General features: G+C 51.6%; 1 protein-coding gene across 1 annotated transcript; it reads right to left on the bottom strand.

Annotated features, from left to right (window-relative positions):
- Positions 1–11,905: 11,905 nt before the first annotated feature.
- On the bottom strand, positions 11,906–18,816 carry Aoc1 (amine oxidase copper containing 1). Its single transcript, XM_078040817.1, has 5 exons — positions 18,739–18,816; positions 13,961–15,546; positions 12,909–13,194; positions 12,496–12,628; positions 11,906–12,239 (listed from the first exon to the last, which is right to left on the bottom strand). Exons 2-5 carry the CDS (start codon positions 15,540–15,542, stop codon positions 11,973–11,975), a joined length of 2,268 nt encoding a protein of 755 aa, XP_077896943.1. The 5' UTR covers positions 15,543–15,546; positions 18,739–18,816; the 3' UTR covers positions 11,906–11,972.
- Between the last annotated feature and the right edge of the window lie 443 nt (positions 18,817–19,259).

The raw sequence follows: 19,259 nt of genomic DNA, 5'->3' as shown, positions 1-19,259 counted from the left end.
CTCAGCTCTGCTGCCCAGGGAACCAGGGAGTGCAGCCAGTTTCTTGGCACTTCATGTCTCACAGCTGTGACCTTGACTCCCCTTTCCCCCCAGGGGTGGATAGGAATTTGCATCCAGTTCTCACTCCAGGACAACCTGTGCTAGACATCTTGGTTCTTGTCCCCTGCACAACCTGGGATGAGAATTTATTTCAATTATTGTGCCCAGAGTGGGCTTTCTGGGTTACAGGAGGGACGTAGATTCATTGCACAAAGTGCATTCCCAACATGTATCCGCTTGCTTCCCTGCAGCTCCAGACCTGCCTTCGTGTTTCCTGACACCCTGCTTACATTTCACAGTATCTCCTTTTCTAACTTGGATCAGACCTTAAGGTGTTTATTGTTAGCTTGGGTTTCTGTATAAATTACTAGCTTATATGGGTTTCCATTTCTTTTTATTTATTTATTTATTTATAGTTGTAGATGGACACAATACCTTTATTTATTTAATTGTGGTGCTAAGGATCCAACCCAGTGCCTCACACATGCAAGGCGAGCGCTCAACCACTGAGCCACAGTCCCAGCCCCTGGTTTTCCATTTCTAAAAGGGGCTTTTCTTATACATTTGCAGACATTCCTTATATATTCTAATTACTAATGCTTTTTCATTTTGAAATGCTGAAAATACCATCTCCCAACCTGTCGACTTTGTGGTTTTCATTGTTGAATAGAAGCCTTTAATATTGATGAAATGAAATCTATGATGTTTTTACATTTGGGCTTATGATCTTTAGGTCTTAATTTAGGAAAATTTCCACCAGTAGGTCACAGAAATGTTTTTTGGGGTTTGTAGTTTCACATTTTACACAGAAGCCCTTACTCTATCTGGGACCCATTCGACGTGGTGCCGGATAGAGCAAGGGTAAGAACAGATTATCTTCTCTCCATGGTGCAGGAGCCTTCCCCACTGTAACCTTCTAAATGGTCCATTCTTCCGCAGTCTATCTACAGTTGCCTTGTGCTCATGGGTGAGCCTCTGAGCTCTCTTTTTAGTTTTGTTGATCTGTTGGTCTGTTCATGAGCCAATACCAGGATTTTAAACAATCAGCACAACATTATAGTATAACTCAATATTTGATAGAACGAGACTTCTTTTCCTTCTTTATGAAGGTCAACTTCATTTGTGAACTTGATTTTTTTTTTTCATGTTCCAGAATAAGTTCTTTTAAACCTCTCAACAATTCTGGTTAGGATTTTGGTGGGATAAGAATTATGGAAAACATTTGAGGAGAACTGGTCCACCAAAGAGCATGGATTACCTCTCATTTATTCCAGTCTTTAAAAAAAATCTCCTTCGTTATATTATTGTTTCAGAACATGGTCTGTTTGATTGATTTATTTTGGCACAGGGGATTGTGCCACTCTACCACTGAGTTACATCCCTAGCCCTTTTTATTTTTGAGACAGGGTCTTGCTAAGTTGCTGAGGCTGGTCTAGAACTTGCCATCCTTTTGCCTCAGCCTCTGGAGTCAGTGAGATTGTAGGTATGCACCACCATGCTTGGCTGCTTTTGATTCTTTAAGAATTTAAGACTTCCTTTATAATCATTTGTTAAGGTCTATAGACAAGTCAAAATAACACGTGGTATTTTGCCAGAGAAATGTTAGAGTTCGTAAACAAGTCTGGATGGTGCCTGGCAAAATGTCAGAGGGAGTGGTTTGAGAAGTAACAAAAGCGAGCCATTAAGTGTGGAGATTCCTGATTGGTTGACTGATGTATCTAGTTTATGCTAATTAAGATAAGCTGTGCAAAATGTATAAATAGCTCTGTTGTCCTACAATAAACGGCTTCCATTCCTGCTGCATCAACGTACACAAGTTATTCGTCACCCCCCCGGTTATTCTGCTGCAGCCGGACTGTGGCAATCATTATTTGGTCAGTTTTTATGAAAAATCTACGTACACTCTGTATACATGCATCCTTTGTTTGCTAACGTGGAGGCTTATACGTACATTTGAGTTTATCAAATGCATTATTCCAATAATCCATAATAATCTTTGCTTATGTTTTTGTCTATGTGATTTAGCAATTTCTAAGAGTAATGTGCTAAAATCTGACATTGTTGGTTTATTCTTTCTTTTTGTACTTGAGATTATGTTTTTAGGTGTATGTGTGCTATATCTTCTTTATCTTCTGTTTCCTTCATTAAGATTTATCCCACCTCTTTCAAGCAATGTGGGAGCAGAGTGAAGGGTTTAAGGACCTCCTCAATCTACCAAGTGGCTTCCACAACTCATGCCTTTCTCCTGACATCTGTATTCCATAAACTCTTCCACACCCCCTCCACGGGATTACTTCAAAATAGGTGACAAATAAATGATATATATATATATATTTTTAAACATTTTTTATTGTAGATGGACATAATACCTTTATTTATTTATTTTTATGTGATGCTTAGGATTGAACCCAGTGCCTCACACATGCTAGGCAAGTGCTCTACCACTGAGCTACAACCCCAGCCCTGTCATATCATTTTAACAGTAAATATGTTAGCATGTATCTATGAGAAGTGAGGAATTCTTTACAAAACACAAGCACAATACCAAAACACCATCCTGAATTTCATCAAACATCCAGTATTCAAAAATTTCAATTATCTCACAAATACTATGATTCTCCTTGTGGATATACTTATAATTAGTTGCTAAGCCTCTTCTAAGAGAACACAGGATATTTGATGATATTAAGAAATTATTGTTAACTTTTTTGGTGTCTGATCCAAGGCCATGAAAATTTATGCTTCCACTTTATTCTAAGAGCTTTAGCTTTAATTTAGGACTTTGATCCATTTTGAGGTAGTTTTTACATGTGCTGTGAAATAGGGAATCCGGTGTCATTTGGATCTACAGTTGTCCCAGCACTTGTGTTGTAAAGGCTATCCTTGATCCACTGAAATATTCTGGTAGCCTTGGTCAGAAATTGATTGACTATAAATTTGAAGGCTTATTTCTGGACTCCAGCTCTATCCCACCGATCTATGTCTCTGGGCTTCTGCTGGTGCCACAATGTCTCAATTTTGTAGTAACTTTTGGAATCAGGAAGTGATTTCTACTTTGTTTTGGCTGTTCTGGGTCTCTTGAATTTCCATATTATTTTTGGCTTGTAAACTTCTATAAATGATTCAGCAGAAGTTTTGGTAGGGGTGGTATTGAATCTGTATTTCCTTATTGGGTACATTGCCATTTTAACAATATTAAATATTATGAGTCAATGGGATGTCTTTTTATGGATTTAGGTATGCTTTAATTTCTTTTGCCAATGGTGTATAATTATCAGAGTAAAAGTTTTATACTTAATTTGTTAAATTTATTTTTAAGTACATTATTATTATCAAAATATTTATTTTTTAGTTGTAGTTGGACACAATACCTTTATTTTTATTTATTTAGTTAGTTATTTTTATGTGGTGCTGAGGATTGAACCCAGGGCCTTGCATGTGCCAGGTGAGTGCTCTACTGCAGAGCCACAACCCCAGCCTGATCTTATTATGGTGCTATTGTACATGGAGCTTAAGAAATTTTATTTTTGGATTGCTCACTGGTAGAATATGGAATACGATTGATTTTTGTATATTATCCTTATATCCTGTAACTTGCAGTGTGTTTATTAGTTCTAATAGTTTTTTAGTAGCTTCCTTAGGATGCTCTGTATACAAGACCATGCTGTCCTTTATTAGAGACAATTTTATTTCTTTTTTATAATCTGGTTATTTAAAATTTTTATTTTCTGGATATATAAGAATTTTAATTTTATTAATGAAACATTTTACTTTCTTGCCCAATTGCCCTAGAACCTCCAGCACAACGTTGACTAGAAGTAGAGAATAGACTTCTTCTTCTGTTCCTTACTGGGCAGGGAGCCTGAACATAGAGTTATGGAAATGGTTTAAAGAACACTCATAGAAGCAGAAGAGATGGGCGGCTCAGATCGGAACTCCTCGACACGAATGACCAGCAGAAATCAGGGGCGGCTGAGTACGGGCATAAAAATCCAGATGCTTGTCCAGTTTCCTGGACAGCTTCCCGAACAGCCTTGAGATCCCAGACTCTGACTGACGAGGAGACCAGGTTTCCAGGAGAGTGAGCCTCACCACCCCCATCCTGCCAGGGCTCTCTCTAGACAGAGGAGGTTGGGGATCGAGCACTGCTGCCACTCCATGACTCCTGCCAAGCAAAGCACCCACAAGAGCAGGAAGATGGCTTTAGCCTCCTGCTTGTCATCGAGTCTCAGGCAAGGGCTTCTTCTGGCTACAGAGGAATTTGGGAAATGCAATTTGTTTTCTGGGTTCTGCTGTACAGGAAGCCACGTTAGGAGGAGAGTACAACAGAGGTGAAGGGAGTGTCTGAAACGCTTGCTATGGGCCCTGAGCAGGGGGCACGGGCTGCTCTTGGTCCTGGTGAGAGTATTCTGTGTCCATTTATTGCCCTGAAACTCAGAGACATAGGCACGATTTGTGTTGTAAGTTGAATTGTGACCCCTAAAATATGCATTCATATCCTAACCCCCGGCACCCGTGAATGTGACCTTTTTTTGGAAATAGGGTCTACACTGAGTTCAGATGGGTTCATATAGAGTTAGCGTGGACCCTAACCCAACGCCTGATCTCCTCATAAGCGAACACTGGGAGATGCCCAGGAAGATACCACGTGAAATTGGAGGCAGAGACATGGGTGGCCCCGAGCCTGCTCTTTTGAAACATGCCCTGCACTGGCTCTTGATGGAGAGGCAGGCCAGAGCAGCTGCAGGGGCCCCAGGATGTTCTGCCTGCGGTCTCACTTCCCCTCCAGACTCATCTCCTCATTTCCTCCTTGGGGACAAGTGTCTACCTTAGGAGGGGCTCAGGGATGGCCTTGGTGATGTTGGGGTGCTGGGGTAGGCTCACCTGGATCTTCTGGGGCAAATACTTTGAAACAGTGAGGCCCTGGCTTCACAGGTCTGATCCAGGCATTGGCCAAGCACACGGCTTCACGGTTTGGTTTTGGAGTGTAAATACCAGTCGTGACAATGCTGTGAAGTGTTGTCGTGTCACCCAGCTCTTGACGCCGAAGGCTGTTGCTCCAGGATCAGAGGGAGGGCAAAAACAGTTGCTTTTCATTTTTATTAAAAAGATGAATGCAGTGTTCTCAAACCTGGCTCTTCTCTCATTAGAACCATCTGGAGAGCTGATAACTACAATAAAATGTGCAGGACCTGCTCTCGGGCTCTGGGATGTCACTGCCTGCCGTCAGCAGCACAGCACTGTCACCTTTAAAAGTTGTCTAGGTGGTTCTCACAGGCAGCCAGGTTGAGCCCACCGGGCAAGAGATGGCCACAGGGCACAGGAGGAACCATGCTGAACTGTGAGCGTCACAAGCTGACAGAGGACAACTGGGTGGGAACTAGGGGCAGCGGAGAGGGTCAGTACTCTTGAGGACAGGCCAGGGAGGACCATTCTACCGAAGGCTGGTTTTTTGATGCTGTGGTTTAGGGCTTTTTGTCATAGTTCTGGAGCCCTGTGCTTTGGTTTGTTTGGAAATTTGTGTGATTTTTGCTAATTTTTCCCTCCCAATGTGCATGGGCCATGGGGAGAGCAGGGAGGCCCTGGTTTGCAGATGAGGTCCAGGCACTGGTCATGCAGTTTCTACCCAGGATGGATGAAATCCCTTCATGTTGGAGGCATTGTCTAGTACATGATGAAACCCAATATATATACACATATCTACAATATCTTTATTTATTTTTAGGTGGTGCTGAGGATCAAACCCAGTGCCTCACACATGCGAGACAAGTACTGTACCACCGAGTTACAGCCCCAGCCCTGAAACTCCTCTTTAATCACAACCATGGTGACTGATATTTCCGTATCAAGACAAGCTTCCAGAAGCCAGAGATCATGTCTTTCATCTTTGAATCTGTAAAACTTAGAGCAGGATCTAATACAGGAATGTTTGTTGAATGACTGAAGGAACCGAGGAGGAATTCCCCAGGAACCTCGTGAAGACGTGTTCAGGTGTTCTAGTGGAGGGGACAGATGAGGCTGTGGAAGAAGACTCTCCTGGGAGCGGAGCTGTCCCGTGTGCCACTGGAGGTCACAGTGGAGGATAAGCTCGTTATCTTTGAGAAATGACAAGTGCAGCCCTAATGCTTCTCCTCCTGCCTCCACAGTGGAGATCGCTCGCAGACCAGGGTGCTGTTAGACGCTGCGTCTGACTGTGTATCCAGAATCCCTTGTGACAGTCTCTACCAGGCAGTGTAGAGCCTGGAACCAACGTGGAGATGGAAATTATCTTCCATTAAGATCACACAGTTGGCCTGTCTCTGAGGGTCCACATCTCAGATTCAAACAACTATGGGTGGAAAATATTTGAAAGAAAATCGTGTCTGTGTTGAACGTGTACAGTTCTTTTCCTTGTCACCATTTCCCATACAAGAGCAGAACACTCCTCCATTTAGCGTTTACATTGTATCAGGTGTTCTAAGTGATCTAGAGATGTGTTTTAATGAGTCTGGGAGGCATACACAGGTTATATCAAGTTCTATGCCATTTTATAGAAGGGACTTTAGCCTCTGTGCACGATGGTATGTGCAGGGGTCCTGGAACCGATTGCCCCAGGGACAGAGGAATGACTCTATTTTAATTTTGTTCAAGTGTGGATGTTGTGGGCCAAAGGAGAAAACCTTCACCTTGGCAGCAGAAAATTAGGAGTTTCCAAAGTGGTGTGCACACCAGAGACACGGTCGCAAGACGTAAAGGATTTGGGAGGCCGGAACCCAAGACAACCTTGAGACCTTTCTGCAGTCTCAGCAGGGCCAGAGCTGCCTTGACTGGAAGGAGTAAGTGTGGGGGCAGTTCTGAGCCATGGTCTCTAGTCTCTTTTGACATTCCTTGCATCAAGATGTGGGAGCTGTGTCTTCTCTTCAGTTTAAGTAAGGTGGTGACTGTGCTGCCCAAAAGAGTGTGGCATAAGGGAAGTGGTATGGCTTCTGGAGCCATCAAGAGAGGCATGCTGCTTCCTTGTTGCTAGAACATCCATTCTTGAAGCACTGAGTCTCTATGTAGTGTCTGAATTCTCTGAGCTGCCATGCTGCAAGGAAGCCCCAGGCACATGGGGAGGCCACACATATGTGCTCAATCTACAGCCCCCATGAGCCCAGCCTTCGAGCTGCCTGCCCCATAGCAGATGCCAGGGCAAAAGCTTCCAGATGTTTCCTTCCTCCATAATAGAATCCAAGGTACTACCAGCTTTTGAGTCCTCACATCTGAGGCTTCAGGTAAGAGATGTATTAGTAGTCAGGATTTTCCAGAGAAACAGAACCAATAGGAGGTGGACACACACACACACACACACACACACACAATTATAAATATAATCAGGGTTTATTAGATTGGCTTCCCTGATCAGAGACTGGATAGTCTTACAGTGGCTGTCTCATGGCTGGAGAAGCAAAGAAACCAGTAGCTGCTCAGCCCAACAATCTGGAAGCCTCAGAGCAAGAGAGAGGCCAATGATTTGCAGCCCTGGACCAAAAGGAAGTCCTGAGGATCCCTGGAGCTGCTGGTGCAAGTCCACCTTCACAGGCTGAGAAATCTAGAGTCTGATGATCACAGGCAACGGCAGCAGTAAAAACTGCACTCACCCGTGAAGGCCAGGCATGCTGGGAGAGCCTCACCCCTCTGCTCCTTTGTTCCATCTGGGCAGAGTCTATGGATGGTGCCGCCCACATGGAGGGTGTGTTTTCCCCACTAGTTCCTGTCCCACCCTCTGCCAAACTCTGCAAGCGCCTTCACAGACACACCCACAAGAGTGCTTTATCAAATTGTGAGGTATCACTCAACCCAGTCTAGTTGACAACCAAAATTAACCATCCCAAGAGGCAAGCCATCTCCAGAGTGTCCTGTCTGAGTCCCTGTCCCATTGGATTCATGATCACAGTAAAATATTATGTTGTGCCACTAATTTGGGGCGGTTTGTTATGTAGTGATGGATAATTGCTAACCTGGAATCAACTCTCAGGCAGTGATGGCAGGCACTGTGAATTTTGCAGACCCCCTTGGGGTCCCCAGGGAATGAGCACAAGGGTTTGGTAAGCATCCTTCTAATTTCCTGGTCAAATCTTGGATCAGCCAATCTATAGTTTACATTTACTGTTGGATTTGTCTTGGCTTCAGCATTAGAAATTTCTCTGCTTTGTGCACAACAAGTGATATGAAAAATTGCCCTATATGTGTAATATGAATTGTAATGCATTCTGCTGTCACATATAACAAATAATAATAATAATAATAATAATAATAATAATAATAATAAAGGAATTCCAGGTTATGGGACCTGGAACTTGAAATGGCCCTAGGACAGGGAGTCTGTGCAGTTCGAAAGAGCAGGTCAAGGACCACACGTATGGTGACAACTTGCCCTAACTGGGAGAGGCAGAGCAAAGGAGGAGAGGTTGATGGGACAATTAATCGATGTGCTCTGAGAAATAGGTCAGGGCAGGCCAAGCGTTTAGGATTAATCCTTGAGGAACCTGCAGTTGGGAAGAATGCTTAGCTCAACCTGTCTTTGGTGAGAGAGTTGACTGCCAAAATAAGTTAAAGGGCTCAACGGCTATGATTTGCATAAGCTTGAATTTAGTTACAATGATTTTTTTGGCCACAGCTGGCATATTAATTTAGCGTATACTTATTTCCCTTTGAGGAGCAGAAGATGATTTGATGAGAAGATCGTGTGCTGCCTTGCTGTATTCCTTATTGGAGACAGGGTCCTGAGGAGGTGGCTGAGGCAAGCTGTGGGAGCAGCAGCAGGACCTGCTGCCTGGGACACAGCATGGGGGTTGATGCTTTCCTGTCACCACCTTGAAACTCCTAATAATTTTGGGCCATGGGCCTGTGTTTTCATTTGGGGCCCACAAGTCAGCTGCTGCTCCTGGTGGGCCCACATCAGGGTGGTCTCTCGCTTGGAGGTCAGCAGAGGTCTGCTCACACATTAGAGGAACGCGTGGTTCTAGAGGGGGCAGAACCAAGGAGAAAGGTTTAATGTCACCAAAAGGCAGAGGGGTGTGGGAATAGGGGGCTTGGCCTCTGGGCCACCTGAGGCTTAGACAAAGACCTTGAGCACAGCCTCCGTGAAACAAGGCAGAGGCCCAGGGTTCTTGGCTGACTCCACTCTTATTGGTGCTTCCAGCCGATAGAGCCCTGTCCTTGTCCTACAAGAGCCAGAGTCGTCCTCAAGGAAGTCCTTGGCTGGCTGGGTGGACTGTGCCATCTGGCTGGACCTGGGGCTTCTCGGGGACATCTGCGTTTGTAGAGGACCAGCCAGGCGGAGGATGAGCTGCCAGGCCACCTGGCTTCTGGGGCCCCCTTCTCTTGGGTCATGGTTGGAGGTTGGGCTGAGAGTGCCTGCTGCTCTCAGATCTCTCACCTGAGCAGGCCTGGACACCAGGGACAGTCCCCCTTCCCATGTGCACGTCAGGCTCAGCCAGATTCCACCTGCCTGGACAGAGCTGGTCTTCCGGGCCGGGGATGCCCTGTTCCCCGTGGAGAAGGCTGGTCACACAAGGAACGGAGGCCGAGTGAGTTCACGAGGCCACTCAGTGTCCGACCAAGTGGGGCTGCTGGTGGCTTGAGGGTCACACAGACGAAAAACACGCAGTGCCCAAAATTCCAGAGGATGTCCGTCTGTCATGAGGACGTCCACCTCCTCGTGAGGCACCCCTCAGGCTTCCAGGCATTGTCCCTCTGGCTCATCTCCCCTGGTGACTGGGAGTCTTGAGAACAGGCATTTTGTCTTCCTCTGCTGCCTCCTGGCCAGGCCTGGGGTTTGAGTGAGGACTAGAGGCAGGACGAGCCGTGAGGTGAGTGCTGAGCAGAAGCCAGGGGCCACCAGGGAAAGAGGCTGGGAATGGGGGCCTGCAGGAGAGGGAACGGGTCCCCGGATCCTCAGGGCAGCTTTCTTAGGGGTCCGGCTCAGGTCCTCTTGCCATCCCCTCTGGGGTGGGTGCACTGCTGTGGCCCCAAATCATTGTTTTGGGGGCAAGGGACACAAACTCAACATGTAGAGGAGGAAGGACGCAAGGGGGCGTGGAATTGGGATCCGTATTTCCCAGGCTCTCGGTCACGCAGCAAGGACCAGTGAGCACCACTGGATGCACATCAGACAACGAGGGGACAGAAAGCAAAGCCAGTCCCCAACTGCCCTCTGCGTGCTTGGGGCGGCTCCGTGCGTGAGGTCCTCTGGGTTCTGACATCTGGCTGGGTGGCCCGTGCCAAGCTCGGCCTTCCTTTCTGCCTTCTCAGAGGCAGAGAGGGTCTGGCCTCTCTCCTGTGGGACTGTGGGTTTGACGGGCCCTAGACTCTCATGCCCTAGTGCCTGTGGGCAGGTCCCGACTGGGGCTTGTGTGGTGACAGCTCTGAGCAGGTTTGGGTGTCATGGTGGTGGGAGGGACAGTGTGAGATTCCACTTTCCTCTGTCAGCAGCCCCCAGCCCACAGGAATTTCCCACCCTGGTATGAGTTCCTGTGGCCGCTGTCAGCCACCTCCCGCCCACCTGGGGTCAGTCACGCCTGTGGACCTCTCGAGGGCCTCAGAGCTGTGCGCCTAAGGGAGCCTCCGCGGAAAAGTCTGTTTCCTTTTCTTTTCCAGCTTCTTGGGGCTGCCCGCATCCCTCGGCTTGCGGCCCCTCCTCCGTCTTCAAGGCCAGCAGCTCTCTTCTCGAGCTCAGCTACCCCTCCCCAGGGAACCCAGGCTGACTTCCCATCTCAAGATCCTGGCCTTAATCAGACCTGCAGCTTCTTCCTTTGGCCACATAGGTAACACTTCCGTGGTCCCAGGGATTAGGATGTGTCTGACTTTGAGGGTGGCATTGTTCACCTACCCATCCACCCTGGTCACCTACTGCAGTGCCATGGACTAGCAAGAAGAACTTTGTCTTTCTTCCCCCTCCCTTCTTTCCTAAAATTTAGAGTTTTGATTTTTTGAGTAGGCGATACCTTCTGGTGATTCAAAAATAAACAGGACTAAGGGCCGGGGTGAGGGCGATGGCACCCGCGTTCCCACAGCTGACTGGGACAGGTGGCCAGTGGCCAGGGCATTTGGTGGCTCCCTCAAGGAGGAGGGAGGAGATACTGCCCCTCCCAGTGTCCAGTCCAGAGTCCCCAGGGCTCTCCTTGTTTCCCCTCGCTCTCCCTAGGCTCCCCTCCCTCCGAAACCCCGTGGACTAACAAACAAAACACAAAACAACACAAACCCCTAACACAACATAGAGAGGCGTCCACTGAGAAACCCTGCTGCCGGCCCTGTTCTCATCCACCTCGTTTCCCAGGGAAACAGCGGGTCTCTGCGGCTCCCTTCCTTCCTTGTGTGAAGCTTGGCCTCCTCTGCCTGCCGTCGGTGCCTCCTTTCTTCCCTCACTCTACCCTGCAGCTGTCCCTGCCGACACAGAGTGCCCTCCTCCAGATCCTTGGCTCGCCACCCCCTGGGTGGCCGTGTGGCCGTGCCCTGTGTGGCGGCCACCCTCTCCTGTTGGTGGGAAGCTGGAGACGAGTGTCGTTACAGTTGGCAACACATCTGTCTTCCCCGTGTGCATAGGTACACCTTGGGGATGACCCCCCAGGAGCTGGACCTGCGTAAAGATGCTGGTGACTCCGCTGGGTTTCCCCACAGCATCTTCCTATAGTGGCGCCATTTTGCCTAACATTGTCACCGTGGGAGAATTCCCCCATGGCCTCCCCAAGAGGGAGTGGACAGTTTAGATTTAAAACCCTATTGGTACATAACTCTGGCACCCCGCTGAGCTTCCCTTGCACTGGCCATGGAGGTCTTTTTGAGGTGCACACATGTCCTACCATCTGTGTGTCCCCCCCACCTTCCAGGAGGCAGCACACGGGGCTGGACACTGATGAGTTTATTGTCGGCCCCGTGGGGCTCTCAGGTTTGCAGACAGAACGGGGGTGGCCTCACACAGGCCTGTAGGTCCCATTGTAGCTGAAGGGGGGAGGCTTCAAGCAGTCCTGATCCTCAGGGATCCAGCGCTGTATGTAGTTGGCGCCTTCATCCCGGGGCCACACGATCACCGTGTCTCTGGACGCCAGGGACGGGTCCTCTGGGAAAAAGTTGAAGGGCCGGAGCAAGAAGCCCACCGAGTTCCCAGGTGTGGCCGTGTTGGGGATGTCCTCCGAGTGAGGGATGTGCAGGAAGCCCACAGTCACCCAGGCCACCAAGTCCTGTGGGAGAGAGGGTGGGCATCAGTGGGTAAGTAGTGTCCAGTATTGGTCACTGCAGGTCATGCTGGCCCGGGGCATTTCAGTCGTGCCTGGATACTTCCAGAGACACCCTGAAGCTCCCTTTGGAAGAGAGGGGCAGATGGGCAGATGCGCGAACATGCCCCCCACATAGCCAGCTGTGCTCCTGGGATGGGGGCGGGCTGGGGCTCTCTGGGGGTAAGGTGGTCAGAGGGGTCAGGGTGGGACTGGGCAGTACCTCGTCCTCAATGTTCTCATTGTTTTGAAGAAACTCCTCGAAGACCACAGGGGGGTCCCAGGGGTCGTTCTGTTGGTAGATGCTGCTGCTGCACCTCTCCGACTCCCGGTACTTGGTCACTGCCAGCGAGTACCTGCCAGGCCGAGGAGAAACTGGGTGGCTCCAGGGGCAGAGGCGGCCTCTCAGTGCCTCTCGGGGAACATCCTCCAGGTCAATGATGGAGGACGCTGCTGCTTCCCCATGCCTGCTGCCCATGGAGGGCCTGGAGTCCCCTGGAGCGCTCCACCCCTCCCTGAGTGCACCGAGATGCCACCCAGACACAACCCAGAGACACAGAGCCTCAGGGACAAGCACAGACAGACACAGGCACGGAGGAGAGCCCTGGCCCTCTCCAGCCTCCCTGATCCTCTCACCTGGCCCAGGTGATGGCCCGCTCCTCCTGCCAGCCGAAGGGCAGCACCTGCTCAGCCGAGGAGTAGATCTGCAGGCGGTAGCTGCGCTTGTGGCCCCAGGGGTTCTTCTTGGGGTTGGTAAAGAGCAGGTGCCTGGGCAGAGGCCGTCCGAGGCGGAAGGCTGCCTGGCGCTCCCGGGAGTATTGCCTCTGCTTGAGTGTCGGCTGGATCAGGCGGTGTCTTGGGCTCCAGGGGTTGGTGATGTTCTCTAGCTTCATCTCCAGTGTCTCAAAGCTGTTCTTGATGCCTGGGGGTATGAGAGGGGGTGGGGGAGAAAGGGAATCAGGCCCCTGGAACAGAACACCTGCCCCTCAGGATCTCCACCCTGGACCCATCCAACAGCCAACCACCAGGAAAAGGTGCTGGTGCATGCACTGGGCTAGCTGCGGGAGGCAGGAAGGGACGATAACGATCCTCAAAACCAGAGGAGCTAGGGGACAGCTCCTGGGTATGTCAGGGCAACTGGGGAATTCCAATGTCATGTGCAGCTCCTCAAGGATAGTGCTCAAGAGCACTGGCGGTGTCTATCACCCCAGAGAAGGACACCATCTTCCTCCAGGCACAAGAGACTGTGTCCAGTGCTGTCTGGGCACAGGGGCAAGTGGGACTGAGTGGGTAGAAGCTGCCCATCTGGTCTGGATTACCTTGTGTTTTTATGGGATTTGATGTCGGGCACTGCACGGGTTCTCCTGCGGTGACACACCGAGTATCCCCAGGTGGCCCTGTACCCACCTCAAGGTGTCAGACAGTGACATTCCTCCCCTACTCCATGCACACCTTCCTACTCAGCCCCAGCGCCAGGACAGGTCTGCATAGTGGCACCTGGGTGACTCTCGGGCTCTATTCACTTAGATTGTGTTTCAGAGGCACACGAGTCTCTAGCTGCGTGTTTCACAGGAGCTTGCTGGGCAGACGCCCCTGGTCCTATCCCCAGGGGTCCCAGTGCTGTCTCCTGTGGTGCCTCCTGTTGGTTGTCTGCATGTTTGACCCAGAGCTTCCGATTGGGGTCTTACCTGCCACATCCAGGTCGACGCGGTAATGCACCAAGTGTGTGTGCATGTTGCCAAGCAGGTGGGTGTGCAGGCGCATGCCGTGGAGCAGCCCCTCGGGGGTGTAGAAGGTGGCGTGGATGTAGCCAGTGGCATGCATCTTGGCCTCCATCACCCCGTTAGGGTGGAAGATGAAGTCCCAAATGTAATCATAATTGTAGACGGTGGAGGTCGTCCGCAGCACCAGCACGTGACCCTTAAGGCCTGCGTAGAAGTTGAAGCCACCATTGAAGTTGGAATTGAAGTGGCGCCGGAGAGGCACCCCTGTGGGCATCTCAAAGAGGCAAAGGGCTCTCGGATAGAGGACAGGGTCATCTGCATCGTAGTAGTGGAAGGTGTCCAGGAAGGTGGCAGTCTCTGGGCAGTCGATGCCAGGGGCTAGCTCGTGAGTGACACTGCCCAGGCCCCAGCCCACGTCCATGTACTTGGTCTGCATGCCCGCAGGTGTGTGTCCTCCATACATGGCCACTGCCTCCTGCAAGCTGACCTCATAGGCAATGCGCTCACCCCCAAAGTGCAGGTTGAAGACCTGCAGCCCGGTGGAGGAGCGCAGCCGGAAGGCGAAGCTCCAGCCGCCATAGAGCACCACGTTGCCGTCCAGCAGGTAGCGGGCGCCGTTGGGCTGGACCACCCGGGGGCCGCCCACACTGATGGATCTGGGGAAGTCCCCACGGGGCTTGTATGAGGAGAAGAGGGGCGGCTCCTCTGTGCTCTCGTCCCCCTGGCCCTTGGGCAGCGGTCCCTCGAGGACTACCACATCCACCTCTCCATTTGCATACTTCTGAGCCAGTTCTTCTGGGCTCCTGTAGAACTTCCCGTTGTACCACACCTGCTCCACTGTCCAGTCCTGGACATTTGCGTTCCCATGATCCACAAGGAGCTCCAGGCCAGTGGGGTGCAAGAAATAGCCTTCTACGAAGCGTTGTAAGATAAACCAAGTGCGGCGCTGGCCAGACGCCAAGCCACGGGGGGCCACGTCGGAGAAGGTCAGGCATCGGCCCTGGCAGTCTTGGAACGAGAAGCCGGTGGTATCGAGGAAAAACTGATGCAGGGGCTTGGTGGCCTCCTGCAAGGTGTGGAGGAGGAATTTATACTCGACCTTGGAGATGGGCCTGGAGGCCCAGGAGGCCTGGTGCCTGGACCTGGGCGACAGTGCTCGCAGGTAGGAGGGATGTGGCAGGGGCCCCACAGCAAACTCGGTGACATTGGGGTTCTCCTGGGCTCCAAAGAAGATGGTGGCTCGGGCTTCCCGAACGGGGCGCTTTTCTCCATGATCCAGAAATTTCAGCACGTGCTGCTTCTTGGGCAGCAGCATCTCAATGAGGAACACTGAGTTTTTGGCCATGCTCGGGGACCCCGATGGCTGCAGCCCCAGCTCCTTCCTGGCCCGCAGGAAGCTGTGCACGGCCTTCAGCTCCTGGGCACTGAGGTCTGCAAACACCTCAGCCTGGCCGTGCAGGGTCCAGGGCGGGCGCTCTTCCGCGGCCATCTGCAGCAGGAGCACGGTGGCCACCGCCCAGCCCAGTGCCAGGCTCTGTCTCCCCATGGCTCTGAAATGTGGCAGAGCAGAGGGAGAAAGCGGATTGGTGTCAGGCTAACACCATGGACAACATGCCCCTTAGCCTCATGGTTTTCCTGAGCCCAAGCCAGAGGCAGCTGGGGTCCCTGTGGCCCCCCTGCATGGTTCCCGGTGCTGCCCGGGCCCCTGGCTGTGTGTCTGTGGATTTTAATTTTTTTTCTCTCTTCTTTTGTCCACAAACTTCTTATAGTTCACGGGCTTTCTTCCTAGACACCCGCCCCCGTTGTACTCTTTGGTTCCTCAGCCAGGGGTACTCTGAGTCACCATGGCCAGAGGCCTGGTCCTCAGAAGGCCAGAGAGTGCTTGCTGTGTTTTGGGAGGCAGAGAGCTGTATTGACTGAAAAACTGCTTTTTGAAGCATCAAAATACTTTTTTAGGGAGATAAATTTCAAAATTTAGCGTAGAAGTTTAACGGGTAGGTTTAAAGGGTCAGGCTGTTGGGTTTGCATTCTGCTAAGTTACGCCTTTAGGACTGGCTGTGGGACCTGGGGCATGTGGCTTAAACTCTCTGGACCTCCGTTTTCTCTTCCATGTAATGGACATGACAGCAACACCTACCTCCTAGGACTGTGGAGAGAAGACAACTGCACAGGTAATACAATGTTTGGAGTGATGCGGGCTTTAGGGGAAACACACACAAAGCACGGGCTACTCTTCCTCTTTCCAGTGGACCCTGTTGCTACGGCCTGTGGACACCAGCACAGGAGGGTTCAAGCTCTGCTGCGTGATTCTGCTGAGATGGGGCTCTGGGGTGAGGATGAGGGCCAGCCCTGTCCAGCTTTCTCTGGTCCCCATGGGGCAGCTGCGTCGCGGTCTCTTGACCCCTGCAGCTGTAGAAGGCACCTGGTGGGGTGCCCTTTCCCCTTTCCTTTTGGGAGAAGGGTGTGATCAGGGACTTTACCTCCTAACCCCACCCTCTCGAGCCACCTGTAAAGTCTTGTGTGTGAAGCTGAGAACAGACCCAGGTGGCTGCCCCTCTGTCCTCTCTTGTTCCTGGGGTGGAACCACCTGCTAGACCTGCTGTGCTGACAGTCCCTGGGAGACCCTGGCTCTTGCAAGGTATGCTGGCTGCAGCCACTGGCTGTCACCGTCCCCCTGCCCTGGGTCCCCCAGACCCTGAACTGCGGTTGGGCTTTGCTGGGATGCTACCGGAGCCCTGTCCTTCCTTCCAGGACAGCTGCCCTCGCTGCCTGCCACCGACTTCCTGAAGGTTTGGAGTCTCCCTAGGCCTTACCCGCCAGGTGGTGTCCTAGGTGCAGAGGCCCCTAACCCTAACTTGGCATACGAATGGCCAAAGGCCCCTAGAGGTCCCTGCTTTCAGAGGCAATTGCCTTTTGTTTCCCTCCCCAGAGCCCCTGGGGCTGAATCTGGAGCAAACCCTTTCTCCTGCGCAGGCAGAGGCGCAGAGGGTCTGAGGTCTGCCTTGCTCAGCCTGTTCCAGCCCAGAGCCCCACCAGTGGGGGTGGGGTGCTGGGACTCAGCGCACTCCGCTGGACTCAGTTGCATCCCTGGAACAAGGGAAGCACCCTGGTGTTGCGTCAGGCACGCGAGAGAGGACACCAGAGAAAGGGAATCTGAGATCCGGGCGCTTTGCATTTTTTTTTTGCTTTTTGGAAAAAGTATTTCATGCGTCAATTATGTGACTCAAAAGCACTGGGAACACAATGCACCCTCCAGAGATGCTCAGCTCTGCCGTGTTCCTTTCCCGCCTGGTTTTCTATGTCAAGTTCACATCCTATGCCTCCTTTCAAAGTTGGCTTAAACCCTGCCAAGGAGCTTTCTGTCTTGGGCCTTTCAAGCTTATTTCACTTCCCTACTCAGTCCCCTCTGCATTGTGGCCTTTATTTTGTACACTGATGCACACATCAGTGAAAAGTGATTGCTATGTCCATTCTATCATCTGATGAACTGGTGGGCTCCTGGGAGCCCCAGCTCTCCTTTCCTTGAGTCTTCTGGCCTTGGTGGCCCTGGTGGTCACAGTCAAGGCTGTCTGAGAAGTCCTCTCTGGTCTCCCAGATCCCAACCCCCTGACTCTCACGTTGCTCTGGTTTTGCTCACCATGGGGACTTCCCAGTAGTGGCCCTGTCTTGTTCTTCTGGTGCTAGTGGGATGGCCTAGGGACCCGAACTCCGTGTGCTTTCAAGGCCCAACCTGAAGGGAGTGGGTGAGCCGGGGGCTGCTGGGTGAAGCTAGGGCCAGCAGGGTACAGGCTGGGCTCCTGTTCTACCACTAAACTTTGGCCAACCCTTCATATCTCTCTCTCTCTCTCTCTCTCTCTCTCTCTCTCTCTCTCTCTCTCTCTCTCGTATAAGTATACGTGTTTCATTCTGGGGGCAGTTTTAGGTTAGTAGCAAATTGAGCAGAAGGTAAGAGAGCTCCCACTTTTTCCTGTCTCCCCAGCCCCCACTATCAGCGTCCCTGGTGGTCCAGTTACGGCTGATGCACCTACAGTGACCACCACAATCACTCAGGTCCCTTGTTTACCTCGGAGTCACTCTTGGTGTTGAAGTCCAGTGGATTTTGGTAAATGTGAATGGACATGTGTCCACCCTTACCGTGTCACACAGAGTAGTTTCACTCCCTGAAACCCCCTGTGCTCTGCCCATCCATCCTTTCCGCCCCCCGACCCTTGCCAGCCACGGCTCTTTTCCTGTCTTCAGGTTTGGCCATTTCCAGAATGTCCCTCCAGCACGTGACCTCGTCAGATGGCTCCCGTCACTTAGTCATATGTGATTAGAGGACCTCCTTGCCCCTTCCCGGGGGGGGGGGCTCCCTTTTTACAACCTTCCATCCCCAGATTTCTTTCTGCTTTGCCAAGGAGGAGGGAGATGCAGAAGGGACCTTGCCCAGCAACACCCTCTGTTCCAGCGCCACCCTCCGTTCCAGTGCAGCAGGGAGGTGGAGACGGCAGCAGAGCCACGACGGAGACAGAGAACCGCCTGGCCCTGGGCCTTCCGAGCTGCTCACAGAAGCACGAGCGCCCCCCAGCCCCTGGCCACTCCTCACGCACCCTCTGGCACCCCCAGGAACCCTGGAGCCTCCTGAGCCGGGCTCTGGGCTCTGGCACCTCTGCCCTCCTCCTCCATGTCAGGGTTCTCTTGCCCCTGGCTCCCTGCTCGTCCCCTTCCCTGCCAGCCCCCTCTCGTGCCCCATCAGAACGCACCTGTGCGCTGGGCTCCCAGTCGCCTCTCTGTCAGACTTTGTTCCTGGGCATTGACCCCTGACACCTTCTTGAAGTCTATTGGACCCCGCCCCGCAGGGAGGGACAGGGTGAGGTCTGGGCCGACCAAGTGGGGACCTCCCTCTCAGGGGTTCCCCAGTAGCGGGGGGTGCCGGGTGCTGGCAGTTACAACACGTGTCCTGCTCTGTTTCCTTATCATTTTGCCACAGTGCCAAGTTCCCCGGGAACTGTCCTTGGCTTCCTCTTTTTCAAATAGGCAATTCCATAATCTGTGTACATAGTGTCACAATTCAGAAGTGAGGACGGGGGATTTACGGGCTGACAGACTCACCTGGAGCAGACATATGGACCAAGAAACTGACACCCACAGCAAGTCAGGGAATTCAACCCCTAGGCAGAACAGGGAGCCAGAGACACAGAGGCCACTGACTTAAGAAACCTTTGTCACCACCTCTGGGACCTGACAGGATTCAGAAAGGAGGGAGGATGCAGCTGGGGGGCAA

This window comes from Ictidomys tridecemlineatus, chromosome 2 (assembly GCF_052094955.1).
Source record: "Ictidomys tridecemlineatus isolate mIctTri1 chromosome 2, mIctTri1.hap1, whole genome shotgun sequence".
NCBI classification, from domain to species: Eukaryota; Metazoa; Chordata; class Mammalia; order Rodentia; family Sciuridae; genus Ictidomys; species Ictidomys tridecemlineatus.
Note: the sequence above shows the minus strand (reverse complement) of the source record. Positions and strands in the feature narration are given on the sequence as shown.

What these genes read in the sequence shown, in the direction of transcription:
- Aoc1 (XM_078040817.1), bottom strand. Translation starts at nt 15,542, where the DNA reads ATGGGGAGACAGAGCCTGGCACTGGGCTGGGCGGTGGCCACCGTGCTC. An exon ending in CGTCGACCTGGATGTGGCAG is followed by an intron (nt 13,195 to 13,960) that starts GTAAGACCCCAA and finishes TCATACCCCCAG; the next exon opens with GCATCAAGAACAGCTTTGAG. An exon ending in ATGAGAACATTGAGGACGAG is followed by an intron (nt 12,240 to 12,495) that starts GTACTGCCCAGT and finishes TCTCTCCCACAG; the next exon opens with GACTTGGTGGCCTGGGTGAC.